The sequence below is a fragment of the Cetorhinus maximus genome, chromosome 29, assembly GCF_964194155.1.
Source record: "Cetorhinus maximus chromosome 29, sCetMax3.hap1.1, whole genome shotgun sequence".
NCBI lineage: Eukaryota > Metazoa > Chordata > Chondrichthyes > Lamniformes > Cetorhinidae > Cetorhinus > Cetorhinus maximus.
Window position 1 is genome coordinate 19903514 of NC_135907.1, and position 12394 is coordinate 19915907.

The 12394-nt window shown below is 41.3% G+C and overlaps 1 protein-coding gene across 1 annotated transcript in view; it reads right to left on the minus strand.

Annotated features, from left to right (window-relative positions):
- Positions 1-3654: 3654 nt before the first annotated feature.
- LOC144669367 (protein phosphatase 1 regulatory subunit 12C-like) overlaps positions 3655-12394 on the minus strand; it is a 70240-nt gene continuing 61500 nt past the window's right edge. The window contains exons 18-22 of the mRNA XM_078531744.1: positions 10870-10981; positions 9597-9701; positions 8623-8673; positions 6525-6575; positions 3655-5650 (exon numbers count right to left, since the gene is read on the minus strand). Coding sequence (XP_078387870.1) covers positions 5564-5650; positions 6525-6575; positions 8623-8673; positions 9597-9701; positions 10870-10981 — 406 coding nt within the window. The 3' untranslated portion in view covers positions 3655-5563. The remainder of the gene's footprint in view (positions 5651-6524; positions 6576-8622; positions 8674-9596; positions 9702-10869; positions 10982-12394) is intronic.

The following is a 12394-nucleotide window of genomic DNA, read 5'->3' on the forward strand; positions in this document are numbered from 1 at the left end:
ACAAAGTCAGAATTGTACTGAACCTCCACACCATCACCTCAAAACATTCTCCACCAAGAAAAAAAAGCATCACTGAATGCCCTTGAGGTGTGGAGCAGGAAAGCCAAACCCATAACCTGGAACGATTACAGATCAGCAGTTTCAGAGCGGCACTGAGATTGCGCTCGGGGATACCCTGGGTCAACGATGGCACGTTTGCGGTGAAGTGCGCTAACTTCTGACGGGCCTCAAAGCAAAGAAAAAAAATAGCGCTGCAAGAGATTTTTTCCAATCTTCACCAAGTCCTAAACTAGACTCTGCCACGTTAAATAACTGATGCACCAGTACTACACAGTCAAATTCCCTTGGAAGTAAGTTAACAGTTTCCTTGGAAGTTTACTGCAACAATTCAGCTGGATTACTGATTTAGAAAAAAAAATCCAACCATATGTCACTATATTTAAAAAAATATATATATATTTATAAATGTTCACAACACATTCCATCAAAGAGTTTCAGGCAACAACCCTGGTTGCTCAAAATAGTCTCACTAGTATTGATAGCCATTGAACAGTTCTTGTACCTTGCCACGCAAGGATTAATAGCTGCATTCTGTGGTATTCCAAGGTGGGGGAAAAAGCTTCTAACAAGCAGATAGAAGAACCTGCTCAATTCTAACAGGCTATTTACAGTGTGTGGGGATTAATTTAATCTGTGGGAAGAGGACACAAACCTCTATATGCTTGAGCTTTTGAAACAGAGAGTGTAATTAGAAATACAGGACAGTCTTGAAACTGTGGCTGGTCAGTTGGAAAACATATCTGTAGTTCATTTTGAGCAATTATGTTTTACATTGAAACAGCTATCATGGTGTGATCACAACAGGCCTTGCAAACTTCAAATGCAAGGCTAGAATCTGCAGAACAAATGGTCCAAGTCCTGACTGCACTCCACTCACCAGAAGGGAGCCTTGCACACAAATGCACAGAGCACCGTTCCTGGCTCCTCCTCATTTATAAATAAAATCGAGATTGCAGGTCGGAACCTTTACTTTTTCAAAACATTAAGAAAGGGGCTGGGTGCATTAAGTTTACAAAACATTCGGGGGTATTTAAAAGCACGTTATAAGGCTGGTTTGAGGAATAAATATTGAGGAATACAATTTATATATTGCCATTCACAACCTCAGGATGTCCCAAAGTGCTTTATAGCCAATTACATATTTTTGCAGCGTAGTCTCAGCTATAAACAGAGGAATCGGGGCAGCCAATTTGCACACGGCAAGATTCCACAAACAGCAAGGCGAAATGATCAGGCTATCTTTTCTCGATTGAGGGATAAATATTGGCTAGAACACCAGGGAGAGCTACCCCGGTCTTCTTCAAAGTAGTGCTACGGGATCTTTTATGTTCACCTGAGAGGGCTGACAGGGATCTCAGTTTAATGTCTCATCTGAAAGACGGTACTGCAACATTGCAGCACTCCCTCAGTACTGCACTGGAGTGTCAGCCTAGATATTTGTTTTCAAGCTGCTAGATTTGGACTTGAACCCACAATTTTGAGACTCAAGAGCAAGAGTGCCACCAACAGAGCCATGCTTACGCTTGATGACTGAGGCAATGCAAGTGCACTCTTTCCAAACCATCCTCACTCAAAACTTTATGTTCTTCAGACAAGGCAAGGAAACAGAAGCCAAACAAAGCTAGTTAACCAATGTAAAAGGAAAGATTTTAATCAAATCACCACAGGAAACTATGCTGCACCAGTGACTTCGCTATCAGTGTTTTGGAACCAAGCAGGTTGAAAAAGGTTGCACGTATGCTGGAAACTAACAAAAAAGACTGGAGATTCTAGAAACAGGCCCATCAGCGCCCAGAAGAGGGAAAATAAAGCAGGTGAATGCTTCACGTGAAAGCCCTGCCTTTGTGTTAGGTATTGGGGGCAGGGTGGACAGGTAGGGTAATGCGGGCTAACAGCAAGCCTCTCAGAGTTCCAGGGCCTGACTGCAAACCCCAATGCAAGTGCGTGGGCAATAAGAATGACCTCGGCTGCAATGAGCAAAAAGCCCATCTCTGCTCAAGGTTCATCCATGAATAACAGTCAGGTGGAACACAACAAACAACCCTTGGAACTGTTGAAGCAAGCAGTCTGTGCCAGCAGAAGTGGCAAGTAAATGAAAAATGGATCATTTGGTGTTTGGGGTGGGGGGGGGGGTGGATTGGGGAGAGGTGATATTTATGTGAATAGGCAAGTGAGTGTAAATAGATCCAGCAGTTCCCCTTTCAAATGGGGCACTTAATTAGTAATGGGTTTACGACAGAGGGATAAATGTCTACTCATGATGCTTAAAAACAGTTTCTTCGGTTAGGCACAGCCTTTTCACTTCTGGGTCTAGGATGAAAGTGTTCTCTGCTAACTATACGGCTCTGCCCTGAATGAAATTAATTTGGCAATTTCAGTCTAGTTCCTAAAGGATATGGACTTGCAGCACTTCACTAGTTAGCACACAAAATGGAAAAGAAATGCCATGCTGGTGTAATTGGGTACGTCTTCTGAAGTTGTGACGAGACAAGTCGAGAGGGGGTTTTGCACTGCACTATACCTGACCTGGGAGGCTTCGATGCTGGGTGTGTGAAATGGATTCATTTTCCAGCACTAGCATCCCTCACCTTGATGAGCGAGCCATGTCAATTCCTGCACGAGACGCCGGAAGGTGCACAAATTGGAGAGAGTGAGGCGCTTGAGCTAAAGGAAAAATCACCAACAGTGACACAACACAAACTATACAACCTCATTTGACAACCTGCGTACAGAAGATCTCGAAGAATGTACACAGCAGTGATTAACCATATTACAAAAACATATGTTTCTACTTGTAACATAATGCTACCATAAGGCAAGTTCCACCTGCTTATGTTTCAATGACTGTTAAGCATGGCAAGAACAATTTACATTGAAGCTAGTGAACAATGATTAAAAAAGGGTCACGGAATGTCCATAACAACTGGAAATAGTAATCTGCATAAGCGATAACATTCCTGGATGGCAAAGTGGGTAAGATTATGTTTAATTGTATTGAGCCACAAAACTGGAAAGTTCCACTACCTGGTCTATAGTGGGTGAGTTGATTGTGGATGGGCAGTAACAACTGGGGAGAAGGGGGGATAATATCAAAGCAGGGCATTTGGTCCTGATTGCCATCAGTAACTGCTATAAAGTGTAAACATTCAGCAGACTGTGCCCTTCCGTAACGCTACACAATTGTAGGGATCTTCCACCTACGTTCGCTAAACTCATTTACCTGGACTAAGCAGGCTTGCTGAGGAAGTGTACCTCAACAGGCAGCTTTAGAAGAAGGAAAGCACATAAGAACCAAAAAAAAAAAAATGTACCCCACACAATTTTTTTCACTGAAAACCTAAGAACAAATCAATCTGCTTAAAAAGGCAAGAACCACTCAAGTCACAGGAAGCCAGCGAAAAAAACTATTTTCAACCGCACCGATAAATTCAAACTTCAGATCAGCCTGGTTGGTTGTCCTCGAGTAATCAGGATCAAAAACAGAAACTTAAGGAGATTAGAAAGCAAAAGGGTTCAGACAAAAAAAGCGTTTTTCATTTTCTCCCCCAAAAAGCACAAGATTTGCTTTAAGATAATTCCACTGAATTTCTTTTTGGCTTTGGAATTAAGAATAGGAGCTGAAATTAAATCAGAAGACATATGTATGCACTTTGCAGATGGTGAACATTCACAGTCTAAACCTTGAGCGGGTGCTACACAAGTGCGATGTGCACATACGGCTGGGGTTACAGAACTGTGAACAAGAGCAGGAGCCCTGGCTGATTTTAATATTCCTCTAGCATGGCGATCCTGACTAAATGGAGCTCTCTACTGCAGCCTTGCATTCAATTAGCCAGCTTATCACAAACTAAAGATCAGATCTATGATTGCCCTGGACTCCTTAGCTCAATTCCATACCACACAATCCATTAAACCTGTCGTATCATTGGGAAGCATTATTTTAAAATTTCTCGCTCTGCTCCCTGACACTGCTAACCCCCCCAATATAACATTTAGTTTTGGCCTTTGCTTAGTTTTCCTTGTACCACATAGGTTGGACAGTAACTTGGTTCCAAGGTTTTTGCCAGCTGCCTGTAAACAGCTACCAATTGGCACACAACAGAGAGCCCCCAAAATTTTCACCGCAACCTTGAAACACAGATGCAAAACCACACTGTACTGCTTTGTGGTAAAGCTTGCAAGTTAAGCATTTTGAAAATATTTAACTCAGAGTAAGGACCATCATAAAAAGGCAGTTAGAATCATGATCGCTGGTGAGGCTAGTTGCCCGTTGAAATAGGGCACGTCTATAGTTACCCTCCGCACCGCCAACCCTGTCTAGTCTTTAAGCAGAAAATAGCGTAACCGTAAATTATTACAACACCGAAATTGACTTCTGTTTCAAGATATGCTAGTCCAGGATCCAACTGCATCAAAAGAATTCGCAGTAAAAGGAAAATTTCTTGGGTTTTGCACTACCTCTGTCTGCCACTAGATGCTGCTAGCATTATGCCCTTGAGCAACACTGCAACACTAACAGGCGCACACAATTTCCCTCAAATCAACCTAAGGTTATGAGTTCACTGCTGATTTTGAAAAAAAAAATTGACGTACACAATTAAATGCTTTTGAATACCAAATGCCTCCTCTAACATCCTGAAAGGTCAGAGGGATTTAAACAAAACATTTCCTCCACTTAATAAGTGTTATGATGCTACTGGTGAAAACTGCATCCTAAACAAGGATTTAAACCTCAGTGGACCAGGGCATTTTAACCAGCTGTACTAAATTTCAAGCCCCAAAGATCTGTTTAAATTTTGAAAAGTACACCCCCCGCTCAAGTCAAAATTAATTCACATTAAACTTTTGGTTTAATACTGGTCTTAATATATTTTTAAAAATACTGCACAGAGGCATTCAAAATCTCTTCTTTTACCTTTCACGTACTGATCACCGTTAGAGCTTACAGAAAAGGAGTAAGACTGAAATGCATTCCATCACTGCGAGATTTGTTTTTTTTGATGGGGTGGGAAGGGCAGTGATAACCTTCAAGTGGCCAGAGCTTTAATGATAGTGAAAATAAAATATTTATCCAACTGACCAGGACACACAAGAGAGGAATGTGGATTAATGAAATAAGTTTTCCATTTACTAGAACATAAATATATATTTTATGTGCACACACAGGTCTCGAAAGAGAACCTTCACAATTGGTTAGGTACAAAAATCAAACAAAAGGAACTCCGGACAGCAGAGTCACCGTTGGCAATTTTACTCAACCAGAACAATATCTGGCAACTTGCATCAGCTTTGGCCACTGGAGTTACTTAGTTTGGTGGCTAGCTGCCTAAACTACCTTAATTTCTCCCCTCGCCCCACACACACTGGTTAACTGTATTGGCTGTGGAAAAATACTTGGCATTGAAGATGTTCTCTTTTGACCCAAACCTAGAGTCAACTCTACAGTATCAGTGATGGCAACGGTTTTCCCATAGGGTGATGCAGCTGGATGATGGCATCTCAACTATTTTGACAACTTGCTGATGACACGGATCAGGGCTGCATTCTCATCCTTTAGTCTCTGATTGTCTGTTTTTAAGTCTGTTAAAATCTGTGAGGGCAGAAAAAAAAACATAACATAAACATAAAAACATAACATAACACGCAATACATTTCATCTCAAGAAAGAGAGAGAGAGATGTTGCTAGTGGAATTTTATTTTATATTATTCTAAGGCTGTAGAAATGAACAGGGGATACTGTCATTTTCAGGACTAAGAGCCTTGTGACAAATATATAGCTTGTCCTACACTCTAGAGTTATCACTCTGGAAGCAGATCGCAGTTTCTCTGAAAAGAAGGAATAGCAAAGACAGAGCAAGTGAATAAATGGGGAAAACAAAGATGCTGATAGGAAGTTCCAACTGCAACCTCTCAGACAGATGGGGCAAGCGGAGGGAATGGAGCAAACTCTATCTGAAGCATCAGGTTCACTGTCTAAACAGCCGCATAAAAATGGACTCAAAAAATAGAAGCACCAACCTCTGTGACGAGTCTATTATTTTCTTCTATAAAAAGGGGAGGCAGGAGTATGCTTTTTTAAAAAAAAACTGTGCTAGTACAAGAGAAATAGTCTAAACATGAAATTATGTTGAGCAAAATAAAAGCATTTGAAAGTGAGCGCACAAACGTGAGAAGAGTGCTTGAGGATTCCATCTGGATCCTTGTGAGCTGCTAGTCTTCATTGCACTCAAGTAACATTTTGCCAGAATAAATACTGAACAGGAAAGGCAGGTTTGATAATGGCTCCCGCTCTCCAATTTAGTTTACATATTAAAAAAAAATCAACACCACCTTCCTAGCATCCCTAGTTACTCTCAAGTAGGCCTGCTATAACAATGTATAGCCACAGATTGACAATAAAATACATCTGGGAAAATTATACGTTTGATGATTCTGTCTTCACTTGTTTAAAATATATAATTACCTTTAGCTGCTCTTCCAGTTCAGCTGTCTTTCTTTCAAATGCCCTTCGCTCCTGTTTTGTAAAGAAGCAGACAGACATTAAACATTAAGATACAAAATGACATTTTACCCACTGACAAATAATGGGAACCAAACATAAAAGATGGTCATATTTCAAAATTTCCAGTTCTGATTCTGATCTTTCACAGAACAGAACCATAGAATCACACAGCACAGCAGGCGGCCAATCAGCCCCATCGTGTCTGTGCTGGTTCTTTTGAAAGAGCTATCCAATTAGTCACACTACCCCTTGCTTTTTCCCCCATAGCCCTGCAATTTTCGCTACTCCAAGTATTTATCCAGTTGTCTTTTGAAAGTTGCTACTGAATCTGTTTTTTCTCTCCCATCCCTTCCCAAAAAGCAGAACCACCAGTTCACAGCACCATGGGTTTGTGAAGTGCTACCTGTGAAGCAGATAATCCCAGACAGAAGATGGCCACTTACTGTGGGGCAACCATAGTTCTCATGAAAAACTGCTTTCTTGCCAAAACAACAGGCGGCAAAACCGATACTGTCTGTCCTTGTGAACATTTACCCAATAGTTACCATTCATCTAAATAATAGGAACATCGGACTTAGGAGCAGGAATAGGTCATTCAGCCCTTTGAGCCTGCTCCGCCATTCAATAAGATCATGGCTGACCCCTGTTGTGGTCTCAACTCAACTTTCCTGTCTGGTCCCCACAACCCTTGACTCCTTGTCTATCTGTCTAACTCTGCCTTGAATAAATTCCATCCTCCACTGCTTTCTGGGGAAGAGAATGTAAAACTTCAATGGCAAGTTGGTAAAAAAAACAAGTCTTTACTCCTTCCAGACAGAGCTTTATTCCAACTCACATAAAGCTCCTTCCCAAATCATTACCCTTTTCCTCTTTATATGCACCCAGTGATGTGCTCAACCAATTAACCTCTAATTACTAATATAATCACCTGTTGATTATTAACTATTTCCTATCCTAACAGAATTTCACAAATGATGAACCTCAGAAAATATTTCTTCTCATCTCCGCCTTAGGTAGACCTCTTATTCTTAAACTGTGTCCCCTATTTCTAGTCTCTCCCACAAGTGGAAATATCCTCCTGGTATTAACCCTATCGAGTCCCCTCAAAATCTTATATGTTTCAATAAGATCACCTCTCATTCTTAGAAACTCCAATGGGTATAGGCCCAACCTGTTCAACTTTTCTTCATAAAATAAGCCCCTCATCCCAAGAATGAGTCGAGTGAACCTTCTCTCAACTGCTTCTATCGCAATTAAATCTTTTTTCAAATAAGGAGGTCAAAACTGGACACTGTATTCCAGATGCGGTCTCCCCAAGCTCTGTACAGCTGCAGTAAAACTTCCCTACTTTTATATTTCATTCTCCTTGCAATAAACGGCAACATTCCATTTGCCTTCCTAATCACTTGCTGTACCTGCTAACTTTTCGTGATTCATGTACCAGGACACACACATCCCTCTGTGCCACCGAGTTCCGCAATCTCTATCCATTTAAATAGTATAACGCTTTTTTGTTCTTCCTGTCAAAGTGGACAAGTTCACATTTTCCCACATTATACCCCATCTGCCAATTTTTTGCACACTCACTAAACCTGCCTATATCCCCTTGCAGAGTCTCTCCCTCTTCTTGAAAACTTTCCTACCTATCTTGGCGTCATTGACAATTTTAGCTACCATACATTTGGTCCCTTCATCCAAATCATTGATGCAGATTGTAAATAGTTGAGGGTCCAGCATGGATCCCTGTGGCACTCCACTTGCCAACCCAAAAAATACTCAACTACCCCAACCTCTCTGCATCCTGTTAGCTAACTAATCCTTTATCCATGCTAATATATTACCCAATACACCATGTAATCTTAGTGTGGCCACCTTTAGTGTTGAATAAGTTGCACTGTAGTAACCGCTAGACAGTTGGTTTTGGTGCATTCATCGATTGTTATATTTTTAACTTGTATAGTTTTGGACAGCATTGTGTAAACATGGCAGTTTTGATGGAAAAAGATTAAATGAACTGCTGTACCAGAATTTACGCGGCATGTACAATATGATGACTTACAAATCTTTCCAGCTCCAGCTGCGCCGGCCTATTTTCATGCCTCCCTGGTCTCTAAAAATGGACAGAGTGAACAATAGTAAACAGTGAAGAAAAGATGGAATACCAAAGAGTCAGAAATGCAAAACAAAATTCCTCCCTATAGTGGCTGATCACATCTCAAGGTGCTGCATGTGCAATGAATGACTTTATAAAGTCACTATTCCAGTATAGGCAAATGCACGGATTATCTTCTTCCTCGCAAGGTCCCACAAGCAGCAATGAGGTGAATCTATTTTTTCTGGGGTTGACTGAAGGAAGAATAGTGACCAGGTTGCGGGTGTGGTGATATCAGGAGAACCCTCTGCTCTTCTTCTAATAATGCAGTAGGATCTTTAACATCTACATGAACCACCAGAATAGGCAGAGGGAGCTGTAGCTGATGTGTGCCCAATCCGTGGATTGGAACTTGAACCTACAACCTTCTGTTTCAGAGGCGAGGATACTAGTATCAAGGAAAGATATCAGAATACAATGAGACACAGTTAACAATTTTGAATATTGCACCGCATATCAAATAGATAGAATGGATAAATTCTTGCTCATGGTACCAATGTTGCAAGGGAACGGGGTTGAATTTTTATTGTTGCGCACATGATAATTAATCATCCTATAATCACTGACTAGGACTGCAGTGAAAAATGACCACTTGCACAAAAGAGAGATCAATAGGATACCAGTCACTGCCTCCAAATGAGGAAGACAAGATGGGGAAAACACAATGAGAAACTGAAGCATTTCCAGAATGAGCACTAGCCACCACTATTTGATAGGTATGTGTTCCATCTTGAGCGTTAGCTACTGAATAAGTATAAAATACACATCATGGCCCTGATGGAAGGCAACTAACAACATGCACACAAAATACAAGGACTGTGGCGATAACAGGTCCACAGCTAACACTTTCAAGCAAGATGCGTGCGACTTTAATCTCTTACCTGTAAAACCCTCTCCAATTCCTGATTAGCTTGTGTGAGGTAGGTTTGTGCTTCTCGTAACTCATCCTTAAGTCTCACGTTCTCTGACAAGACCACCTCGTACATCTGCTTAGGGAAACAGAGCAGAATGGCTTGCTTTGCTGTGCAGTGTAGTTAGGATTGTTTTGCATGCAGAGTAATCACAACACAAAATGCTGCATTTATACAGTGTGTTATCACGTTAGTGAACTATCTCAAAGCACTTTATACAACAGGTTACTTTCTAAAGTGCTGTTACATAGGTAATTGTAACAGCAACACTCGACAAACAGCAACAAGTCAAATGTTCACTTTAAGGCATTTGACAAGAAAGGGATAGGTATTGAGAGGATTCTCTGTCAACCTTCAAATACAACTATGCATTCTTTAATGTCTATAGCAATAGATAGTTCTTGGCTTAAGGTCTCATTGTGATATTTACTGTATTGGAGGGTCAATCTAGGTCACAAGTTCAAGTTCAAGTTTTGGATTGAAGCCTTGAACCCACGACCTTCTGTCCAGTGAAGGAAGCACTGCCAAACAAGCCAAGCTGGCACCCATTGACATAAATCATTTACCAACTTAAGGGTGCTTGCATTGCCTAATAATTGGATTAGTTTAAATCCTGCTCTTGGCTGACAACCATTGTTTAGAGTGAGCTTCATCAGTCCTCAGTGATACTGTTTGATGCAATGGTCAGTATTCACAGAAGCTCCACAAAGTGGAGGGAGATAATGGTAGGGCTTCACCTGTGCAAGCACGTCTGGGGAGGTAAAGCAATGTCATTATAACAACGATGCAGAGATCAGCACATCACCCAAGGTCTCTCCAGGCGGCTCAAAAGGTGAGACAAAATACAAGTCTGTTTTCTTTTAATTAAAAGAGGGCTATATTCAGTGGAAACAATATAAACATGCTATGTGGATTATACAGGTCTGCTTAGACTGTGGAGCTATTGCAGAGGTTGTTTGAAGCAATGGATACAGCTTTCAGAATTTCAAATCAAGGCAAAGATTCGTGTGGTGAACTTCTTGAGCTTCAGTGTTCTGTTTTTTTCCTTAGAAAGATGAAACATTTTATTTAAGAGCAGGGGCACTGTTCCATTAGCTCATGATGACCTGGCTCTAGATCAGCTGCCTAGTTACAAGCACAACACTTTCCTTTGGACTGAATTACTTAAGATATTGCATCACAGTCTTAAGCATGCACACATAGATAACTACAACAATGATCCATCCACGTGTCACTTTATTACCTTCCTGAAGTCGTTATTACCATCCGCCATTACCCCTGTACTGGAGTGGGAGGAAGTCCCAATTCTGCTTAGAAGCCGATCACTCATCCGGTCACTCAGACTTGGGCCATACCTGCCACCAATCAAAGAGATTTATTTGCTGACAGGGTAGTTATGCATGGATGGAGGAAACCTACAATTGACAGCAAATGAATTACAGACAAACCGAGAAGACCCTACCAAACTTTCGCAAAACCCAGGTGGACTTGCAATTACACCAAGGTTGTGGCTTTCCAATTTTCTGGGCTAGAACTTTGGCATTAATTGGGAAAGAGGCTGCAAGTTGATTTAAGGGCGGCTACATTTCGTGATACAGTTGGCACGTCCAAAGTTATCATAGAAAGCTTTTTTCCCCACAAATGGATCAGCTGCTGGATTTTGGCTTTAGGCCAGTTGCAAGTATAATGCAATACCAAACTGTGAAAAGGCAAGGGTTTAAGTGACTGTGAGGATCTCAGACTCTCCCTACTTCTTGGATGTCAATTACGCTGTACGTCTCATTTCCTAACCAGGGCACAGCTGCAAAAGCGTTAAAGCTCTGCAGTACCTTTCCAAATGGTCTTTATTCATGTGTGGACAGGCTAGTCATCTACAGGGGTCAATATTGCTTATCTAATGTTCACACACTACATTTTCAGCAGGGATGATAATTATGAGCTAGAACTACATCTGATTTTCCCCTTTCTAATAACTCAATGTGCCACTCTTACCTCTCATTGACCAAGCTAGGATCAGATGACTCAGCACTGACCTTGGGTCAAACTTGGGACTTGCCTGATTTGTAAGGCACTGCTACTGACAGGCACTGCTACTGAATGGATAAACTCATTGAGCGATTTTGGTAGCAGTACACTAACTTCTCCAGTCTGGAAATCTAAAATCCGGACACACCAGTTGTCCGGAATTTTTTGGAACAGCTCTCTGACTCACCACTCATGACGCTGCAACAAATCGTGAAATAGTGAACGTGATGGCCTTTATGGTCATTGTAATGGTCCTGCTTCTACTGTGTACAATACTAAATCTAAATTAGAGCTTCTAGGAAAGGAAGGAGTAATAGCTGCTGAAGGTAAAGGGAGCAGTCTTTGGCTGTTTCAATCGGAAGGCTGTAGGTGAGAGAGACAAGGTGGATGACAGAGGAAAAAAAGTTGTCTAACTTGGGAGAAATTAAAATTGTGACTAGACATTCTAGTGTTATCTGTAATCCAGAAAATTCTGAAGTCCAGATATTCCTTGGTCCCAAGCATTCCGGACTGGAGAGGTTACAGGGTATTGCAAAACACCGAATCACAGGAGCACAAGTAGGCCCTGCTCTGCTTTTCAATTATATCATGTCTGATCCGTACCTCAACTCCATAACCCTGGATACCCTTAACTAACAAAAATCAACCCGTCTCAGTTTTGAAAGCTCCAGCTGTACCCAGGGTATTGGGGAAAGAGATGCAGGTTTCTACATCAAGGTTTAGCCAAACGTCAGAATGACAAC